The sequence below is a fragment of the Pagrus pagrus genome (genome assembly GCF_965226575.1).
Source record: "Pagrus pagrus genome assembly, chromosome: 18".
Classification (NCBI taxonomy): domain Eukaryota; kingdom Metazoa; phylum Chordata; class Actinopteri; order Spariformes; family Sparidae; genus Pagrus; species Pagrus pagrus.
In genome coordinates this window covers 11,968,725-11,991,034 of record NC_140202.1, presented here as the reverse complement: position 1 = coordinate 11,991,034, position 22,310 = coordinate 11,968,725, and the positions used below count along the sequence as shown (strand labels likewise).

The 22,310-nt window shown below is 43.2% G+C and overlaps 1 protein-coding gene across 3 annotated transcripts in view; it reads left to right on the top strand.

Moving 5' to 3' along the window:
- Window positions 1-2,079: 2,079 nt before the first annotated feature.
- akt1 (v-akt murine thymoma viral oncogene homolog 1) overlaps window positions 2,080-22,310 on the top strand; it is a 32,669-nt gene continuing 12,438 nt past the window's right edge. The window contains exons 1-2 of one of the 3 annotated variants that reach the window (XM_084381744.1): window positions 2,080-2,258; window positions 7,692-7,868. In XM_084381744.1, coding sequence (XP_084237870.1) covers window positions 7,823-7,868 — 46 coding nt within the window. In that variant the 5' untranslated portion in view covers window positions 2,080-2,258; window positions 7,692-7,822. Of the gene's footprint in view, window positions 2,316-4,075; window positions 4,176-7,691; window positions 7,869-22,310 lie in introns of those variants that run through there. The other 2 variants (XM_084381745.1, XM_084381746.1) reach the window with 2 other exon arrangements.

Genomic DNA, 22,310 nt, shown 5'->3' with positions numbered 1-22,310 from the left:
AGGAATATTATAGAAATGTTATGAAGAGAATTTTTCAAAACATTTCATCTCTAAAAATATATTAGACACTTTGACCAGGAAGACCAAGTCATCTGAGCGTTTCATTTGATGCAGAGGATCCCTGCCTCCTTTAAGTCTGTCTGAGCCGGCCTGTCTGTACCTGTCCTAAACTGGTTTAACTCCTACCTCTCCAGCAGGGCGTTCTTTGTGGCTGTACATGACTGTTACAAGAATCTGGTAAAACAAAAAGGGTTATAATTTGATGTAATCTCACAGATAAATCTCAATGCTTTTGCAGTTTCATGACACACTTGCCATGTCCTCTCATATCCGTCCTGATGTTATGTAAATGTGTGTAGCTACATCTGATGCCATTTTAATAGCGAGTGAGTTCATTCTTGCTCCTAGAAATTATACTTTGACAAAACAATGCCAACTTGAAGTAAACTCTTTTATTTTTTCTTTTCGCTTTATCACACAGTCTTCATCGGTGGATGAAGTTCACTTGTTATCATGGAGATGGATCCAAAGATATGTAAGTTCAGTAGCTGTTATGTTTTCACTCCAATCCACTGATGACCATCATGTGATGCGGTTGAAAGCTCTCAAAAAAACTTGTTTACTTGCCGACCAGGAGGAAACTGATGTACTGAGGTGTCTAAAACTAGATTGTAAAAGTGCATTTAATAGGATTTACCAGTACCCACAAAGTAAGAAATCTAAAGGTTATGTTTGATTCTTAACTTTACTTCATGGCTCTTGTGCCTTTTATTGGAAATGTCAAAGGCCCATTTCCACCTCACAGCAACACAGAGAGAAATAATATATTTTTTTAGCATCGGCAGACTTGACTTCTGTAATGTTCTCCAATAAGATATAAATCAACTATGAGACGCTTGAAGGCTGACAAGCAACAGACGGACAGCATTATTACTGCTATCACTGCTTACAATAGTTACCTGTTAGTTTTTCCAATTGATTTTAATATGATTTCTGCAGCAGTGCACATTTAAGACAAAAACCTTTGCTCATGACCTTCTGCAACCCTCCTCTTTAAATCTGCCTGGTGTTTGTCTGTTACTTTCTATTTTCAATTGTTTCATCCTTTAAATTGAGTTTTAATCTTTATTTTTTTGTGATTTTTGGTCATTTATCTTTGAACAAACATTAGGTTTGAAGGCAGAGGACGCCAACATGACATTAAACAGTCTAGCCACAATTTATGTTGTAGCTTTCGGCAAATCTCTGGTGAATATCTGTATTTGTTGGTATTTAAATTAGTCATTCACTTATGAGTTTTAGACTGAAATCTGTAGGTTTTGGTACATTTTTGAGCTGTAATTTTTCACTGCCTGGTGTATTTCTACAGTGCTACTTATACATAGCTTAATTAAATTACATTTAAATGTTTTTTTGAAGTATTTTGTTGTGATATAATCTTAAGGAGTATCAAATATACAACTGTTTTCAGCCAAGAGCAGAATTGATCATTCCTATAATCAATTAGTCGTACAGCTATTAATTAAACTGTTAATATTTCCTTGTTTTCTGTCTTCTCTGATGGTAAACTGAAGTTGTTGCAGCCAATACAAATAGCAACTTGGGCCCAGGAAATTCAATTTGTCACCGTTTTCTTTCATTTAAAAAAAAATAAAAATCAGATTAATCAAGAAAGTGAATGAAATGAAAATAATGATTGGCTGCAACCACATTACATGCGTCTCACTGTACAGCATGTGGCAGGGTTGCCAAATGACATCACTTATCGTTGTGCACAGCTGTAACAAAAACATCAGTCTTGCACATTATCTCACGTGATTGCCAGGAAGTGGAAAACAGAGATACCCCTCATTGTACTGAGGGTCCCCCTGGAAAGCTTGCGGGGGCCTCTGCAGGTCCCAGGACCTCATATTGAAACCCACCGGCACAGATAAAACAACGGAGAGTTCAACAAGGCCACGCAGCCCCTAATAAGCCCCTATAGCAACACTGCGGGATTTTTTCAATGGGACGGCTGACGGCCTACTACCCCTCCTATGAGTGCGACTCATAAAAGCGGGTCGGCTTTAGGACCCGGGAGAGCAGGCTGCCACAGAGGCATTGCAGACAGCGCGTTTGGGAGGTGTAGTGGAAGAAAGGCAAAGAAACGGAGTAAATGAGAGCACTTTTGTCCAGATTGTTGAAGGACTTATCAACTTAATATACCGCCGAAACAGCTCACTATAATGAGACGGACACATTGTTGAATTCCTGCCCAGGTAAATGTCCGCGTTTCCTTCGCATGGTTAACTACAAGAGGTCGACAGCTAGACAGGGTAGGTCCCCATTGTACTTACATGGGATGCGGTTATTCTCACCCAAGCTGCCCTGCTAGGCCCCATATCCTTTCTATCGCTAAATGCAAACCTGAAAAGAGGTACTTTCCTGACTCCACTTCGCTGTAGAAGTTGTTTAGCGGCGAAGCCGAGGCGCTTATGAACGTCCCGTCGTGAATTATAACGCGTTGTTGCTTTTTCTTTTTCCAACAAAACAAGCGAGCCTCTCTTCAGATGTTAACCATTCATTTTTGACAATGACCACTTTTGAGACAGCCCTCGGGCCAAAATATCTGCAGTCATGCTACTTTGAACGCTTCACCTCCACGAGAAAGTTGTTTTCGCTCGCACTTTATGGCCCAGCAGGCAAATGAAAACAAATGAGCTCAACGAGAGAGCGGCTCATTCATTGTTATGAACTACCACTGCGTTTGTTTACTTGTTCGAGTGAGAAATGTATCGCCAGACTGTAATTTGACGGTAGCTTTGTCGCTGCTGCAGCACTGGTGCGTTCAAATGTAATCATACAAAAAAGTACAACATCTTTGTTGTTGACTTGCTGCCACCATGTAGTGCTTCTCAAAATGAGGCCCAGGGACCTTTTTATGTGTAAAGTTTAGACACCAGGGAAGTCATAAAGTAAAGGTATAATAGAGTTATATTCTTATTTTCCTCCCCTGTAATCAGTGTAATTGCAAAATGCATGTGTGTGACTGTTTTAGTTACTGTCCTCACTCATCCCACCTACAGTGTTGACAGCTATGCATTTCTGTACTAAGTCATAACTACAGGAATCTTGTCAAGAAGATTTATTGTTGAGTCAAAATGAAAAGGTTTCATTAACAGACATGCAAGATGCAAAGCTGAAGTGCCCTACTTGAGATAAACCTTGCTTTCTGTTTACGCATGCATGTGCAGCCTGCAAAGAGAACATTGTCCCTGGGCATGTTGCAACGCCTTTAGTGTCAAAATGTTTTTTTATCAGTCATGAGACTACGTCTGTCCAGTGTGTGTACGCAGGGAGACTTGCCATGTGACCCGGGGAAGACGCAACAAGCTGGCATAATGATGCAGCCGGTGACTGCTTGGCTCTCCCTGTTCTATTTAGAAAAAAACATTCCAGTCACCTCCCACCCAATCCCTTCACAGCCCCTTTGACGCAAATGTGCCACCAGTTGCACAGAATCTGAGGAATGTTGTTTGAAATTGTTGTCCCTGTACACAGGCGCACTTATTGTGCCCGTCCCCCATGCTTGTGCCACAGGAGTTTAGATGTATTATCACGGGGAGGATATGCTCTTAATGATGGTTAGCCCACCATCAGCATCACATGACGGCGCTCTTCTCGATCCGTGTCACGAAACTGAGAACACCACAGCCAAAAATACTTGTTTCATTCATCTTGTTTACTAGTCGTTAACAGCAGAGTCATTTGATTAGCAACAAACCAAACCGACGAACACTTTGAGCTCTTGTTCTGTGGAGGTTTTTTAAAGGACAGAATGAGTTTGACATGAGTGGTGTATAGTTGACTCCCACTTTGTGATCCATCTTTAATTTAGTGTATGGCTTGTCTGAACAGCATGAAAGTGAATATATTAATATGATTCATAAAGGGGTAGCTGTTCATGTCATCACATGATTAAAGCAGCAGTGAGTTTACTTGGCTTTGAAGGTTACTGTAGCTCTGGTTTCAGTATTGAGCTACACCTACCCCACAATATTCTTATCATTGGCGGTGTGTTTTCAGGGAACTTGAAAGAGGAACTTGGCACTGTGTAGTAGTTCACCCTCGTACTGCTTCCATTGTGGCATTTGAACAAAACAAGTGTCACATAAGGGACTGTTTTCCAGCACCAGGTGAGCGTATTTGATCATTCGCTTAATCATTCTAAATATTTGAGTGTAATGTTTTTGTAACCGTAACCCGGCTGCTGACGCTCTTGTTTACCCAAGAGGCAGCAGAAAATGGAGCAAAAACAGACTTGTATCTATCGATCTGTGATGAAGGAAGTAGTGTGGTGATGTCGGCCTGATTTTCTGCTTCCTGCTGTAAACACATGGGACTGTCCTCTGTGTCCCAGTGACAGGCTCGGTGTGTGGCATCTCTGCTGCTGCATGACACTGATTTGCATTGAATGGAGAGGCCCCCAGTGCTGGAGCCAGAAAGATGAATGATTGAAAGCTCCGCTGACAGCAGGGCAGGCAGGCAGGCAGGCAGGCAGGCAGGCAGGCAGGCGGTGGCCCAGAGGCCTGAGGACCATGTGACCGACTGTCAGGGTACTGGGTTCATTCAGTGGCTGCTGGCTGCAGCGCTGGCAGCAGCCCAGCTTTTCCACACAGGCCGCAGTAGCAACAGGTCGCTCCCATTAAAACAGCAGCGCTCTGTTGTGGCTCCAGAGCCGCTCTTGTGCATGTGTTGCTTTCTTGGCTGTGGTGTGTGTGTGTGAGTCGCTCAAGTTTGTTTGTGTGATGTATCCCAAATGTGTATATAATGTGTGCGTGCCTGTGTCGCAGAGTACACACTAAGATGCAGAAGGGATCCAACGGTTTGTGTGATCCTGAGTTTGAATAGCACTCAGTGTGCTTTTTCAAATCCCTCTCCGAGATCCCTTCCAACGTCGACTGTGTGACACAAGCACCACAACCCCAAGTGCAATAAACAAAAACAGGGAGCAAAAATAAACTGCTCTCATACACTCACTTTTGCTCATTGATGGAAGTGAGCAGCAAAAGGCGTGTTGATGGCGCGTTCAGTGACAGATGCATTAGAGCCTGGGGCTGTACTGATATGACTCGTAGTCTGTCAATAGTCACATCCACTTCCTGTTGTTGTCCCCGCCAGTGAGCTGGATGAGGCCACTCAGACAGAGCTCTCTTTTGATGGCCTTACTCTGACGGAGCAGCAGCAGGAAAATTGATTTCAGTCGATGGTCAGAGATTGCCTGGTGCAATATGTGACATTTGTGTGAACAAGTATGCCGATTGATCGTTCTTTTGCTTTTGCCCTGCATTCAAAGCTGTCTTTATATCATAAAGAAGTGCTGAATGACTCAAAAGGTCAAGTGTTTTAGTTATGATAGCCTGCAGGTTTTTCATAAGTGCCATTGACGATTAAGTCTATGGTGGAATTTAGCCCCATGTTGGTCTATCAGATGACTGTCAGCACTGTCTTCTTTAATATGTTTTGACTTGAGTTTGAACAGGTAAGACTATTGTTCACCCCTGTTTATCCGTCTTGATTGTTTTGGCATGACGTGCAGAGTTTTGCGAGCTTGGGGTGCTTAAACCATCAAAAAAATACATTTGAAAAACTGAACAGCGACATTCGTTTGTTGGGCGTAGTTTTCATGTTGGAGCTATTTTCTTTGTAACAAACTACACCTGTGAATCGTATCACCATGCAAAAGAAATTGTGTGTCTAATCGTGGACAAAGGGGCTCATGACAGCGTGGGATGTAAACATTAACGCCATACTCCGAACTAAGCTGTAACTCTGGCTAGCTTAGTTAACTAGCCTCTCTTCCATGCATGTTTCCTTCTGCACGGTGAATCGGAAAGAAAATAGTTCCTACATGAAACTGCTCACAACAAGGTCTGTGGATTATCGTGTATAACCAGATGATGATTTCTTGAAAGAGACATTGCTGTTGAGTTTTTCATATATATTGTTGGTGCTTTGAGCACCACAAGCCGAGTGTCATCTACTTACATTATTTTCAAGTTAATGCAGATATCTGCAAAACTCTGCAACTCACACCAAAACAATCTAGATGAATAAATAACAATACGGGTAAGAGGAAAAAAACGGTCCCTTTAACCCACATTCAATTTTTATGTGGCACTTAACTGACCCTTTCACACATTTACTATGTGACAGCGTTTTTTTTCATCTGTGTTTCATGTGTGAATAGGTTGTTGTTGAATTGTTCTGTAAACCTCATGCAGGCAGTGTGCCATAATACTTCCACCCCGAGTCAGGTGTGAATAAAAACAGCAACACTCACAGATGGAGAACAAATGTTGTCTATGTTCTCTGAAGCTTTTTAATCTATCCATCCTCACAGAGAACAAAGTGCCTTCACCCCACAACCTATTTATTTTGTCAACAGAAAAATGTCACCCCGAGGCCCATTTAGTGGCTGTTCTGGAGCTTTCAGTCATATCACATGATCTTCATCAGCAGATGAAGTTTGTGTAGTTGTCATGGAAATGTGGACAACAAAATATTTTTTTCAGGAGCCACTAAATATTTCTTACTCATGTGAAATTATATTTGAATCTCATCTGTAGTTAATCTGTATTGCAAGACAGCAAATCTATAATTGATTATACAAGTTACTATTTCTTACTCACAAGAAAATGAAAATGTAATCAGTCTTGATTACTGTCGTAACAAAATAATGTAAATGAATAACTTTCAAGCAATTGGAGACACAGAAACATTTATAGAACATTTTCTCTGCAGTGTTCATTGGCTGTGGTTGATTACCTTGACGTGTGTAGTTCCTAGGCTCGACATGTTCACTCTTAGGTAAAAGTTTAAAATGTATAATATATAAGCGTATGATTTTGTGAATTTAATTATTATTGCCTAATATTTTTTCAACGCATTTCAAAGTGCCTTCCACGTTCATGTTGAACTTCACAGTGGTATGCAATGGATCATGTGAGGGAAGGTTCTGTTCATAACAGAGCAATTGGAAAATCATTTTGTTTTCAGGCCCTATTTAGTCATCCAGTCCAAGTTTTAGCCAAAACGCAAATCTCCAAGTGGGATAATAGTCCCTGCTACCCCCCCCTCAGAAACTCACATCCTACAGTGTACTTCATGTGCAAACAAAAACAAGATCTCTTAAATTTTAAAGTCTGTTGTTACCTGCTAACAGGATAAAAACACAGTTAAAGGACAAGATTACAAAATCATATGTTTATGACACGGCAAAATAGGATCCAAAAACAAACCATCAGGATAAGCAGCCATGCAACTGCAAAATAAGTTTTAAAATCCCTCATTTAGACAGCCTGTTTTGTGCTACTACTTTCTAAGTCACTGCTATTCTGGTTATGTTTAGAAAAAACTATCAGGAATGGTTGTGTCGTGTGTGAACAGCATGGAATTTTCCAATATGGGGAGACTTCATTGTGAATGCCAAAAAACCACAGCCTTTCACAGATATTTGAACCTTGCAGTGTTGCAGGTTCCACATGTGAAAGGGACTAAATTGTGGTTTGAACATATCCTCCACTAACAGGGCCATAACAATTCCACTGCCTCTCTTCTGCTATGTTGACCTGAGGGTTAATATTCAGACAAGTGGAAAAAAATCTTTCACCTCAATATGGGGCTAATTTTTACTCCTTTTCGACTAATAGGTAACCACAATTGAGAAGGCGGCTGTAAACCCCAGGACCCCGTCTCCAGGCTCCTGCACAGGGCTGAGTGAAGGAAACAAAGCTGTGTCTCTCCCCGTGGGAAACCTGGATCCTCCACCCTGCCCACCAACATGACCAATGTGGTGATTGTCAAGGAGGGATGGCTGCATAAAAGAGGTAAATGCACTGTTAAAGTTTGCGCTGTATAGTTTGATTTCATACCAGTTGTAAAGAGTTAAATGTTTGATTGTTTCAACAGGAACTGCACTTTGCTGTGCCTGAAACCAAAGTCAAAAAAAGATTGATGTTTTTTTAAATCAAGATGTAGTATACTCATCATCACCTAATGTACTAGAAACCCCAACTGTGCAAACTGTGCAGCTTGACTTAGCAGGGTAAGAACACAAAATATGCAAAGACCCTAAAATATCTTTGTCATGCAAATATTTCAAAATCCCTTGTTGATACATCGGGGAGAAATGCATTTAAACTGCAAAGCAGGTACTACATGCACATGGCAGATTTTTATGAACTAAAAATGTACGTTTTTACTTGAATGGCTCAAATATTTGACAAATCTACCTCGCTGGGGTAATAAAAAAAAGTTTACTGCAGTTTGCGGTTCACAGATTTGTTTTCTAAATACTGCAGATAAGCCTGAACCGGATGACACGTGTGAGTTGATTGATCACCATATTTAAACAGGCTGTACAGCAGATCTAATGTTCAGAGCCATCCAGCTGCAGAGTCCCCAGTGGGCCCCATTTAGCTGCTCTGACAGCGCTGTGTGGCGTGGCGTGGCTCTGTGTCGGGCGTGAGTCCTGTTGTTTGGATGAAGAGGCATTCCTCACATACCTGCTGGCTTTGAGCAGCTTTATGTGTGCATACTAACTCTGCCTTCAAACTGCGGCTGCCTCACGGAGCCCACTCCACCACCACTGCCTCCTCCACTACCACCACTACCACCAGGGGCAAAATAGGATAAGGAACCTCTCCAAAACCAATGAAGGCTCCCGGGCCCAGTGCCAAGGAACCAGGCTTTTACTGGAAAAGGGGAAACCGAGACTCTGACTCAGGGTATAAGGTGATGGGAGCAGGTCACTAGGAGGGTTCCTGGGACTCTAGGGGGAACAGTGTGCCGCTGTGGTGCGTTAGCCCTCGCTCCCCCTCCTCAAGGCTTGGGCTAAGAGCATAACAGGCTGCTGTTGTAGGAAAGGGTCAGCCTGGTTCGGCTCAGTTGGTCTCAGGCGGACACACCCTGGTCCTTCCAGTGAGGTCCCTCCTATTAGTTTTGCATTTGCACAAGCCCTGTTGACTACAGAAGAATGCTGCAGAGTTAAAATATAGAGGTTTATCTAATCTACAATCTTTAATTTCCTACAGCTGTTCATTGAAATCTAAAAGCAAAATTTATGTAACTAATTAGATTACTGTCATGTGTCAGAGGCCTTAGAGGCGAACTGTGTTATTGTGTGGAGACGAGAATAGGAACATCCTTTCTTTTATAAGGGGACACATTAAATTGCATTTGTTAGGCTGACTTGTCATTCATTCTACATCTGTTTATAAGGGCTGCGACTAATGACTATTTTCATTGACCATCATTTTTCCTATTCATCATTTAGTCTATAAAATGTCAAAACGTTGTGACCAAATGCTCATCACAAATTCTTGGAGCCCAAAGTGAGCCTTCAAATTGCTTCTTTTGTCCAAACACAGTCCAAAGCTCAGAGACTCATTTACTTTCATAAATGACAAAGAAAAGCAGCAAATCCTGACATTTTAGAAACTGGAACCAGGAAACATTTGGCATTTCTACTTTAAAAATTACTTCAACGATTCATCAGTTTAATTGTCTTTTAATTGACTAATAATGGCATCTCTACTGTATAGTTGAATCCTTACAGTTCTTTCTGGTGTTTTCTTCTTTGTCTGTGTGTTTTTTTGCGCTACAAAACTGCGACGGGTCTATTTTTCCACACCTTCGGCAGTGCCGATAAGAATGGAAGATTCTGATAGGGAGCCAGTGTAAAATATAACTACAAGAGTAGTCAAATAGTGACTGGAAGAAAAACAGTCAAAGTAGTGTGGCAGTAGTGTACACACACACATGCACTCGCACACACACACAGTTCCAGCAGTGACACCCTTCTAGTTGTGACACACACTCATGCACACACTAAACAAACAACCCTTCAGGAATAGTGAGTTGGCATGCTGTCGCAGCCCAGCAGCTGTGCCCTGTGAAATGTCACCCAGAGTCTCTGTGTTTTGATTGGAGGGCGTCCACCTGCCTCCTTGACAGGAAGGCTTTTAGTGTCGCGTCACTGTCATGCAGTCTTTGCCCCAGAGCCACTGCACAGAAGGTGAACCTGCAGTAGCCCTGTCTCGCTGTCCATCACCTCAGCCAGGTAGCCCCCACGCAGCTATCATCCCATGTTGCACCTTTTAGTGGAGCTTTTTTGCGCGGTGGCGCCACCCAAGTGACTCACATCTCCGTGTGGGCGTAATAATAAATGGCTTATACCGCTTCCAAGTGTGTTCAGCATGCTCATTACTCCCATGTGTGCACTCAAAACACTAATTTAATGTTTTCAAAAGATAGCCCTCCATATTCCCATCAACATTTTGTGTGTGTTCCATGGACATGATCTAAAACCAAACTGCATTCGTATGGGAGTTAACAAAAGCGGGTACAGTCCTCCAGTAATACTCATTTAATGGTGGTACATGATGAATAGATGTCATGGTACAGCAGCTCTGGAACGTCAGCTGAAACTAACCCTGCCACTCACTCTCGCTCTTTGATTCCTGTCTGATTAGTCATGTTCAGTATGCACTGTGTGGAGGCTCCTGGAAGAAAGTAGAGCAAGCATTGTGCCTTAGTACCCTGTAACCCTCCAGTAGAGCTAATCTGTCATTAGGGCTGCAGATTCTCGGCCTTGGAGTGCTCCGTGCATTTGTTCCAGACAGGCTGCGCTCAGTGAAATGATCTCATTCTGAAGGACACACCTTCATACTTTCTCCTTAAGCCTCGTGCTGCAGTAATGTGTCTGGATTGTGGACACTGCCTTGGATGTGTTGTTGTGACTGTTATCTTGGTTGTCTGTTTTTGGAAGGACAGTTTTGGAATGCAAGACAAAGCAGCCGAGTAGGACGGGCGTTAGCGTGTGTGTACTTCTGGACATGCATATGCAAATGTGTAAGTGTATGGACAGTGTGAAGCATATTTATTCAGAAGTTACACTGCCAGCAGGACATTACCGAGTGCCCTTATGCACCGACCACATTGCAAGTACAGGCTTGCAAAAACACTGTAACTTTGTTGTTACTATCATAACCAGTTGTTATGCGTCCACAGATGATACTTCCCTTTTAGATCCTTCACAGAGCGCACCCACACACTTTGAATGTGCCTGCGGCCTCTAGTGGCCGCAGAGACCGAGCAGCATGTTATTTCTTTTTGCAAGTGTGTTTTTCCAAAGTTTCCATCAAAGCCAGAGCATCATCAGACATCAAAGAGGCAGATTGTGGGTTCCCTAGTTTCCAGGGAAGTGCCGCGGCCAAGAACCCAGTGAAGCTCAACAGAACAGCGCTCGCTTGTCCTCCCCTCTTCCCTGGCCCTTGTTTGTTTGACTCATTTGCTCCCTGACAAGTATAAAGAGCCGGCCCCTTCGTTAGGCTAACGAAGGCCGCAACAACTGTTGGATTTGGGTAGCACGCTCAGCTGGCTCCGACTCATGAGAGGAGGGGGTGGGGTGAGAGAGGGAGGGAGGGAGGGAGGGAAAGCAGAGGGCACACTAGTAGAGATAGCGAGGGAAAGATGAAGGGGCAGGCAGAGAGGGAGACAGAAGTTGAGCAGCGTCTTTGTGATGTTCCCAGAACATTGCTCAGTGACCCAGTCGGCCTCAGGAGAGCAGATGGATGTTATGTGCGACATGCCACAGAGACCCTCTCACGGTTCGGTTTGGAGCTCATCAGCTGATTGGCTCCTTTGCTGGTCATGCGGCTGAAGGACACCCATGAGCTGCTCCTCCAAGCAAGACCTTGTTGGTGGTCCAGGAAAGTGCATGAGACACACTGGGAATGGGGAGGGGAGAGAAGCATGCATGGGTTCTGGGACACAGTAGTCAATGTAGATGCAACTTTTTCTTAATCTTTTGAATATTTGTGCCTTCTGCATCTGGTGAACAGGCTTCCAATAATTCAGCCAGCATTCGTATTTGTTTTCGCTCTGTATTAGTGATCTCAGCATGGGGACGTTGTGTTTTCTGCACAGTTAAATGCTCTTCAAAGGAGCAGGCCCACCTGATTAAGAATGTCTCATGATGCTGCAATGCTGTCTCAGGATTTCAGGACTTTGACTGGCTGCCAGCTCTGCTGCAGGGCTCACCCAGGCTCCTACACATCCCCTCATTATGGCCGTCATGGGCCACACAATGCTGCAGCACACACATTGTGTAGTGCAGAACTGTTGCATCTACATTTAAGGCTGCAAATAACAATTATTTTCATTATCGATTAATCTCGCTTTTATTATCCGGATTAATCTTTTAGTCTATAAAATGACAAAAAAATGTAGAAAACGGTCATCACAATTTCCCAGAAGTGATGTCTTCAAATTGCTCAAATTGAACAGTCAAAAATCCAAAGTCTCTCCATTTCCAATCATAAATGAAAAAAGAAAAGCAGCAAATGTTTTTTCAATTAATTTTCTTTTGATTGGCTAGTTGATTAATAGTTGCAGCTCTTACTTTATTTTCAGGCTTTTTTACTCATAACAAGTAAGTCTCAAATTCACATAAAATGACTAAATCCAGTTGAGTGGATCCCAAAATGATTGTTGTCCTGAGGTGCATGGAGATGTCATAGTGATACAGTTACTTTAATCAGAAAACAAATAGATAGATGGCCACCATAACTGATGTCCAATTAGTGTCCAAAAGTAACAAACACAACTTAGGAAACTCTATTCAGCCAATTTGATGTCATTTTAAATATATATTTCAATGTAAAATAAAAGGAAGGAGACTTGCATCTTATATTTTCTATCGAGGCCATATTCTACATATGCATGAGCCCTTCACAAGATAAGTACAGCAGTGGAACAATTTGATGATCGATACAGTAATTCTCAATTTATAAACATAAGTTGTCATTAAAAGATATAGAATCAAGAACACATATTAATGTATTTTCATCTAAATATTCAGTTAACATCAGTTTGAGTCCAACAATAGCCAAATCAATTAATTGAAGAGATCAGGTTGAGGCATGTTGCAGATTTTTCATCGAATTTAGGAGTAGAGAAGTTGAAGCCTGAGTTTTCCTACAACATTTATTATAACCACCAGTGAACATCATGAGAGATTAAAGGGATTTTTGTGGAGGGAAATCTGTGAATAAACCGGAGGATATAATTATGTGATGATGGGTAATTTAGTAGTTTGCAAAAACTATATAAAAAGTTTCAGGCAAATAACTTCACAACAGATAATTCAAACTTTGATGATTAAATACCCAGACTCTACCCAGTTGATCACCAGCAGTGGAAGTTGAAGTGCCAGGCTGATCTGGGAAAGGAGCCCCTGTAGGCTGGGTCCAGCAGCAGAGGGTGTCACACCGGGATGCCAGCGCTCTGGCCGGGTGTCTGGCCGTCAGCGTGGACCCCCTGCCCTGGGTAATGGGAAGCAGTCTTCCTGTTAAATGTGGTGGAGAGAAGTAAATTACTGGGGTGCAGCTGTCGGCAGGCAGGCTGGCTGGCATGGGGGGGGGGAGAGACCAGGAGGCTGAGGGAGGTGGCACCTCCACCGCTCGCCTCCTCTCACGGCAAGCCTGCTGTGTGCTTACTTTGCTGTGCAGAGTCCGCCTGCTCACTGCAACTGTGGCGCTCGGCAGCGCTCTCCGTCTCTGTTCCTCTTTCTCTTTTTGTCTCTGTCGTTTCCTCTTGTTCTCTTCCATTCTTACTCCCACATTCTTCCTCTCCTCCTCGTCTCTATTAACTCCCCTCTTTCCTCTCTGCCTGCCCCCAACAACTCACCCCCCTTTCCCTCGGTCCTCCCCCCACTTCCAGCACACACTCCTCACCCACAGCCCCACCACCCTGTTGCTAGGATAATGACCCTGCTGACAACTCAGACCCATGGCGGAAGCGGCTATGGACCAGCGAAAAGCTCCCAGTCTCCGACATCAATCACATCACTGGCACCTCTCTCTAGTTTAGGAAGGGTAGGGGAGACAGAGAGATGGAGGGGATGCTCAGCTGTCTGCAGACTAAGAGTTGACTGTATGCTCCGATATGCTATGTCCTCCACATCAGCTTTTTGTCTTAATCAGAACATATTTCACAAGTTATTCAGAGGCCATACGCAGGGTATTGTCACACTTTTAGAGGGAAGCAACAGCTGGAGATGACTTGTCTCCAGGACCTGTCTCCTTGCTTGTTTGATGGGGTTGGATCTTACGCTGGTCATTGAGAGTTCATTGGCACTAATTTGCTCTAAATAATGTGTGTTTATTTGTTTGCCATGCAGTAACCCAGTTAACTAATCCATGGACTGCTTGTTTACCCAGGGAGAGGGGGCAAATCTCAGCCCCAGTGTGGCAGGGGGGAACTTCCCACAGTGTCTCTATGGTAATCAGCAGGTGTCACTCACCACGGAGAAGAAGTGAGGGCTTTCTTACAAGCGTGAGAAAGAGGGGCAGCCTCCATTGCACCCCCACCTCCCCCTTGCTTTTTTTTTTTCCTGTTGGGGTAGCAGCGGCAACCGCAGTGACAGAGAGAAAGAGCGAGGGATAAGGGGAAGAGACAGAGAGGGCTACATTGGAGGCCAGGGTGGCCCTTCCCCGCAACCTGTTGATGCTGCTGCCAAAGCCCTGGCAATGGAGTCCCCCCATCCAGCTGCATGGGAGAGAGAGGGGCCAACAAAAGAGGTTTGGTGAGGAGGGGGATGTCAGGAAGACATAAAGAGAGGAGGAATAAAATGAAGGAGCCCAAATTCCTGGACAGTTCAGGATGGCATGTGAGCCCGGTGTTGCCTTATATGGTCAAAGCGGAGAGGGGCAAATGGGTAGATGGGTGTCCGGGCAGCAAAAGAAGCCCAGCTTAGAGCTCTGTGGCTCAGAGCAAGGGATGGTGTGGGGCGGAGTTTGTGGTTGCTGGGGCTCAGTGGTGACCCCTGCATCAGGGAGCCCCCTCTCCTCTGGAGCGGGCGGCCCGTGGCTCATTGAGATGCAGGGCACAGGGTGGCAGGCCGCAGCTGCAGCCTACAGGCAGAACCCGGCAGAAAAGGGCCGAAGAGATGGCGGGGGCGGCTGAGGAAAAACCAACAAAAGACGCAGCCCGCTCCCCCCCTCCTCCCTCGCTTTGGAGTTCTAATTCCCTAATCCTCAACCTCCGCCTACCCCCCCTTGCCCCTTCTCATCCGATTCTCACCACTCAAACACACACACACACACACACACGCACAGTTCGTGCAGTTACCACTGGCTCCCTTCCTCTCATCCCCAAGCCATGAATGGCCAGACGGGGACAAAACCCAACAGCAGCCCCCTCAGGAAGTCCAACCACTGGGTGTGGGCACTGAGAGGCGCATTTTGTCTGACCCTCTCTTGGTTCCTCTCTCTCTCTCTCTCTCTCTCTCTGTGATTGTGTCGTGTGACTGTGTGTATGTGTGTTTGTAGCTTATCTAGTGCCAGATGACTAAGGTGGTCCTCTCTGTTTAATTTCTTGTTCCTGAAATTTTATTAAAATCCTTCAAAGTAAAAAGAGACGGGTGAGAAAGGGATGACGTGCAACAGAGCTGTTAGTTTGGACACATTGTTAGGCACTCTCCTTTTGGGGGCCCACGATGAATGCCGCATGATGTGTCTTATTAAAAGCCAACAAGCCACAGCAGCTGGGACCTCAACATTCCTGTCGTTGTCACGTAGAGACGGACAGAACAGGACGCTCCTCGGAAACAGCAACTAACCTCTGTCACTCTCTCTCTCCCCCTTCTGTCTAAAACCTTCCATTTTTTTCCTTTTATTTATTGACCCCTCAATGAGCCTGCCTGGCCGGTCCTTACTGTTGAGGCCTCTTAAGCCAAGTTGACTTGCAAATAGCTTCAGTGTTGAAAGAGAACATGAATGCTTATTTTAATCTCGCAAGTCCTGGAGGAATGTGGTGAAACCTTTTAGAACTTTAAACTTTCAGCATCTGAAATATAAGATGTCACTTTGATTCACTTTTAAAAAATGTTTGTGTTGTGTTCGTGTTCTCGTTGATAAAAATTCACCTGCGTTTAAAGGCTTTCAGATCACAAACCAGTAGACCTAGACATAAACTGTGTATGTTACACACGTGCATAAGCAAACAAGACGATGCTCCACCACGTACAGCTGTGTCCGAACCTGTTCTCTCCTCCTGTACCTTGTGTGTGTGCGTGTGTTTGTTTGGGGTATAGAGGGCGTGGTGGTGGCAGGCTGGAGCTGTCCGCAACACACAGACATGCAGCAGTTGGCAAATAAAGATGAATTCTGTTGTGTTTGGCAGCGGTTCTCCGTTCATTATTTTCCACTTTGCCCAGCGCGCATCCCAGACCTCAGCAGCTGCTTGTCATGTAAAGACACTCTATCAGGCCCTGACAGCTCCTCCCATGCACACACACACAGTATGCATGGCTCATACACACTCCACTTGCCCTCACACCCCCCACTCCCAGTCCTACATATGTGGGGAACATATGTAGTGATCTGTCTCACTACCACTCCACTCCTTGCACACTGCGTGGCTTTCTCATCCCCTCTAGTTCTCTCATCTCTCATCTGGTGTCACATCAGTCTCCCTATTCTTTTGTCCTTCCTCTAATTTGGTTGAGTTCAGCCACATGTCTGCTGTCACACTTGACTTTTATTAGAAAAGCTTTGATTCCGGGACGCAGATCCTTGAGTGGATTTCCTCGCAGCGAAGTGTGTCTCGGCAGTTACAGTCAGACCTGACACTTGAAGCAGGCCTCATCTTATCTAGGTTGTGGTCAGTTTGTCTGTTGGCCAGTTTCCTGTTTTGGAGAACACGTTGACATCAAAAGGGTTTAGTTTACATCAGTGATGATGAACTGACTTTAAAGCAGGAGGCTCTGCTGTGTTGTTATGAGGCCTATTGTCCTTTGTCAGCAGTCTGCACGGTGTTTCTTACTGTACACAGGATGTATTTGGGGTCTACTCTGCAAAGCATTAAAGTCAACTCTTATAAATTATTGAAGCAGGGCTAATATTTGTTCTTGATTTATTCTGTGGGTCTATATAACAGCAACTGTATGATGAAATGCACATTTTTCCACATTTTCTCTACTAACTGTATTTAAGTAAATAATTAAGAAAACAAAATGCACAGCTGTCAGTTTCACTTTCTCGTCATGTCAGTGCTCAAGAAAGGCCACAGTGTGGAAAGTAGAACTGAATAAAAGTAGAAGGGGAAATGGGTGCAAATAGGAAGCTGACAAGGGTCATCTTTGTTGTTTGTGCTCTGAGCGCAGACTGTTTGCGGGGGGTTACACTGCATAGACACACATAGACTACCGGATATAGCTGCTTCCACTGTTGTCATGTGACCTGGTTTGTGGTCACAGACGAGGAAGTTGCAGTGTCCTCCTGTCTAGAAAGAGCGTGTACTAAGTTAAGGATGTGCATTGCAGATGTCGAGTTACACAATATTTAGGTGCCGCATCTCTGAGACAGTCTTTGTAAAGGCTGTCTACCTTTTTTTCCCATCCACACGTGGAAAGTGTGACTTTTCCGTTTTTTGCAGTTTTAGTATCACTGTAGTTGTTTCAGTAATCTCAGGAGGAGTTTACACCTCGAGTGTCACATTCCTTGACGTGCTTGTTTACCACCATGTTTGTTTGTCTGGCCTCACCCCAGTGACCATACAGACCTGTCATAATATCCTTAAGTCCCCCTCCAGTCAAAAATGTGTTTTTCTTCTTGTTTCCACATTTGAATGTTTGACACTAGAAGGTTGTTTTCACATTTATCGCTCAAATTGTAAAGTTTCTCTGTGCTTACTGAAAATCGGATTTTAAAAGGTGGGTCTACGAGCATGATTTGTGACATCACAAACAGTTTAGAAGCCAATTCTGGTCAGACACAAGTGTGATGTATCATGCCTAAACACTGAGAATGGACAGTGAAGAAGGAGGCACCTTGTGTCCGGGAGTTAAACATGTGAAATAATAAATATTTACATGTTCTGGAATTTTTTAATGAGGGAGAAGGAGAAGGTGCCATTTTAAGGATTTTACTATGGTAATTATACTTTTTTTTTCTTGCAAAAAAACACGTTAGAAAGAGATGATGTTAATTAAATTTGTCGGTATGCCTTAATACATGTGTAGAGGTGATCTTTAATAACACAGTTTCATAACTCAAGCAAGTGACAGCTGTTTAAACACGTCTAGTGACTGAGAATGGTGAGCTGGCATTGTCATCATCCCCACAACCATGTGACCGAGGCCACCTCAGTGTGGGAGAATGTCGAGCTGATACACGCCATGCCACGCGCTGCTGCGTCACGTATGACCACCCATGCTACTTCTGGTGAGTGCTGTGCGTCAGCGGAGCTGGCAGGAAAAGCCCAGAGCCTTTCAAAGTGGATGTTGTTGTAGTCTGCGACACACAAAAACCTTTCGCTACCCAGAAGGCAGTGTACACACACAAATGTATTTACACACAAGCATACACATGCGTACACATAAACACCTGTCCGGGCTCATCGGAGCATCTGAACACTGTAATGTTCGAGAGGTCTGTACTCAGTCTGGAAGGGATTTGCTGCTTTGCTGCTGCCAAACCAAAACTTTTAAAATTGAAAGTTACAGGATTTCTCCTCTTGAAAGTTTGGAAAGTGCCGAAAGGTTAAGTTCACCCAAAAATAATAATTCAGTCATCATCTACTCATCCCCATCCCGATGGAAAGTCGGATGAAGTTTCATAGTCCTCAAACATTTCTGGAGCTTCACAGCAAAACAGTGTTGCAGCATTCTTCTAAAAAACTGAAGTGGATTGGGACTTGTTTTAAGACAAAAGCAAACCCAGCTGAAAACCAAACATAAAAGGCTCCATACAGCTCTTCTGTCATAATTCAAGTCTCCTGAAGTCTTGAGATCTTGCAATGATTTGAAAAGACGTTAATTTGAACTTTTATGTTTTCAACATTAGGAATATGCTTGAATTCAAACCTAAAAAATGCTTGATTTTCAACATGATTTGGTGTTTCATCTACACAACCACTCATGCAACCACAAATCTTTTAATCTTTTTAAAGCAATGATACAATCATATTTGTATGTTGTCTCCTGGTGCCAAATTTGACAAGTATTGAATGATTAAGATCAAAACAAATAAATAACCTAAGTTAATATGAACAGCTGGTAAAATAAACCAATTGACAGTATACATTGATATACATTTCTGCGTATATAACAGAATTCTTTAAACTTTATTTTTTCCAATTGCATTAATAGTAACAATTTAGATGTGATGATAACACTTCGAGAGCCTCAAAAGTTTCCGCTTTAGGTACCTTGAAAGTGCCTGAAACGAGCTGTACAAACCCTGAAGTTTAGTTTCCACCAGCGTACGTTGAGCCTTCGTCTGGTGTCACGGTGTCAGGTAGGGGGCTCATTATGCTGCCTCTGCATTGTGCACATACTGTCCTCACTGTGGGCTGGCATGAACTATAGCTGGGGGATATGGGTCAGCCAAAACCTGACCACAGAGCGAGGCACCAGCTGGGGCCCAGCTGAGGAAAACAAGGCTCGGTACGGTGGGCCCAGGAGACTTTCTGGCCGCAGTGTGAAAGATTATGGCAACTTATGTTTGTTTTGAACAGGCTTTTGGTTTCACTCTGAGCTCATACTTGTATGGCTACAAGTAATATTAAATAGCACCTCCTCTATGCTTAGATTTTATGCTGAAGTAAGAACGTCCAGTTCTCCTCAAGGCATGTGATAAATAACACTCTGCAGGGGGATTCTCTGGAGACCAGCGTGCATGTGTGGGTGACTGATGTGGATGGGTTGATTGGTGAGGCTTGTAGTTTAAAACAGACAAACGACTCATCAAAGTAATTGTGTTACATTGAAACAGGCATGAGGGAAATGCAGCAAACTGATTCCTGCCGCTGTGTATTTCAATTAGGCCGGCACGTGTCAGACGGCTGAATAAAGTCAAGCTAATTTCTAAATGAGCTATGTTTGGTGTGAAAACACTTACTCTGCAGAAAACGGGATGAAAAATCTCCTCCTGTGCCACAATGAAAAATGTAATAACATATTGGACATCTGCTGTGGATTGAAGACTAAAGTATCTTGTGTTCTGGGCCAGATGTTTCCTCTGGTGTTGTGATTGGTGCCACCACCTTGCCAGTCGCAGTAAATTTTTGCACTTGGGTGTTTGCTTTGGGTTTAATGACCTGATGCTCTGCTGGAAGGTGATGTACAGACAGCGTGTTTGACAAAGCCTTCTTCCTGCTGTATGTGGTCAACTTTATCTTTTAAGTGCTTTTCCCTTTCCTCCTCATCTTTTATCGTGACAGAGTAAAGCCATATGGAAAATATCCTATTATAGTTTGCCGCTCATGTCATTATTTTCTCAAAAAAATGTAGAAAAGAAGCGGGAAGAGGAAGTTCGTAATTTTGAGGTGTCAAAGTGACAAATCTTAAAATCTGACGTTCAGCCAGCGTTGTAAATTCTTGTCCTCTTCTTAAATATTTTAGAAGGATGTACACTGAAAAAAGAGGAGACATTACTGACTGATGAAACCAATAACCGATCAGCCAGTAATGTCTTGTGTGAGTGTGTGTGTGTGTGTGTGTGTTTTGAAGGAGGGTAACAGAAGCTCATATTGACAGATCTCCTACCTCTCCCCTGCAGACACACACACCCTCTCTCCCACACACACACACCACACTTCTGTGTTGGAGGAAATGGGGCAATTAAGGACAGCTTGCTACAGCTCTGCATGGGGTTAATATGCGGCTCCGTAATTAAAAATAAATTACACTTTTCCTGTATAAATATTCAAGTCCCTCTCCACTGTGTGCCACTGCCTTGTTATGGTATGTAAGCTGTTTTTTTCCCCCGTCTGCACAACATCTGGCGCAACATTTCCTGGAGCATCACCGGAATAAATTGAGTTTAGTCTGCCTACGAGAGATTCATTTGTGTGATGCTAGTGTGTCTAAGTGAATGGGATGGATATGCATGGCTTGAGGTTATGGGTGTTGTCTCGAAAATGGGAATTGTGGAAAGTTTTATTTGAAAATTGAATGCAGGCTTTGACAGACAAACGTCAAAGTGTTTTTGCAGTTCTTAGGGAGTGCTGCTGAATATGAAAGAATGGAGTATAAAGCCTTTGTTGGCTCCAGAGATAGCTGCACAAACACATGATAAATTGCCTCAAGTGAGGTACTTTGAGACAGTGTCTGTTTGGGCTGACGAATAGTATGAAAATGAAACAAATCTGTGAAAAAAAGTCCACTTACCTGACCTCTGTAGGACAGAAAACAGGGTTGCAGCAAAAAGTAGAAACGGAATCAACGCAACTCGATGTCACGCTGCAGTGGCCAGTCACACAAGTCGATTTTCAGACCGGCTGGTCTACAGTAGGGGTGTACGATGTGGATTTTTTTCAACCGATACAGATAACCAATAATTAACTGCTTTTCATGGCCGATACCGATAATATAACTGATAATTTCACATGTCTGTATGTTAAAAAGAAGTTCCGAACCTGCGGTTTATGCACGGCCGAAGGTAAAGAATAAGATGTGGTGATGATAAGATCATGATAAGATGAATGATTTAAGATCCCATATCACTACTGAGATTTTTTTAGAAGTCGTAGACTTTATCCCTCCCTTCTGAACCCCTATAGGACATGTTGTGTGTTTATTGGCAGATCACAAACCAACTGAAGTGTGTGTAGATGCTGTGTTTGTCCATGAAAGCATCTTGGTTTCATATTGTCATCTTTATTTATCAGCTATAATTTTATAGATACTGATAAATAGCTTATAATATAATAACAACAACAATAATAATAATAATAATAATAATAAAAATAAAAATAAATAAATAAATAAATAAATAAATAAATAATAATAATATCTTGGTTTTGTATAACGCCTTTCGCAAGATCCATGGACATTAGGGAGAGCACAGAAAAAAATTAATGAATTTCCCAATATCAGGGGGGATAATTTATCAGCCTGATATACTGTAGATTGTGCATCTCCAGTCAACAGTATCGTCATTTAAGCCATTAACTCATACTTCTACTCATCTATAAAATGACCCGATAAATATAGCCTACTACTTTAAAACTTTGAATACAGGAAAACACATGCTTTCATATGGGGCAAAAAATGCACAAACATTAACCAAATTGCTTTGAGTTTCTATTATTTTGCTCGGTGCATTAAAGAACATTGTCCTGTGAGTAGACGACACCAGCAGGGGCAAACACGTTGCAAATAGAAACCTTCTCTGGAATAGTTGTTGTTCCCAGGCACGGATCCAGAAACAATCATACTCTCTCAGTTGTGTCCCCTCACACCAACGCAAAACTGCACTAAT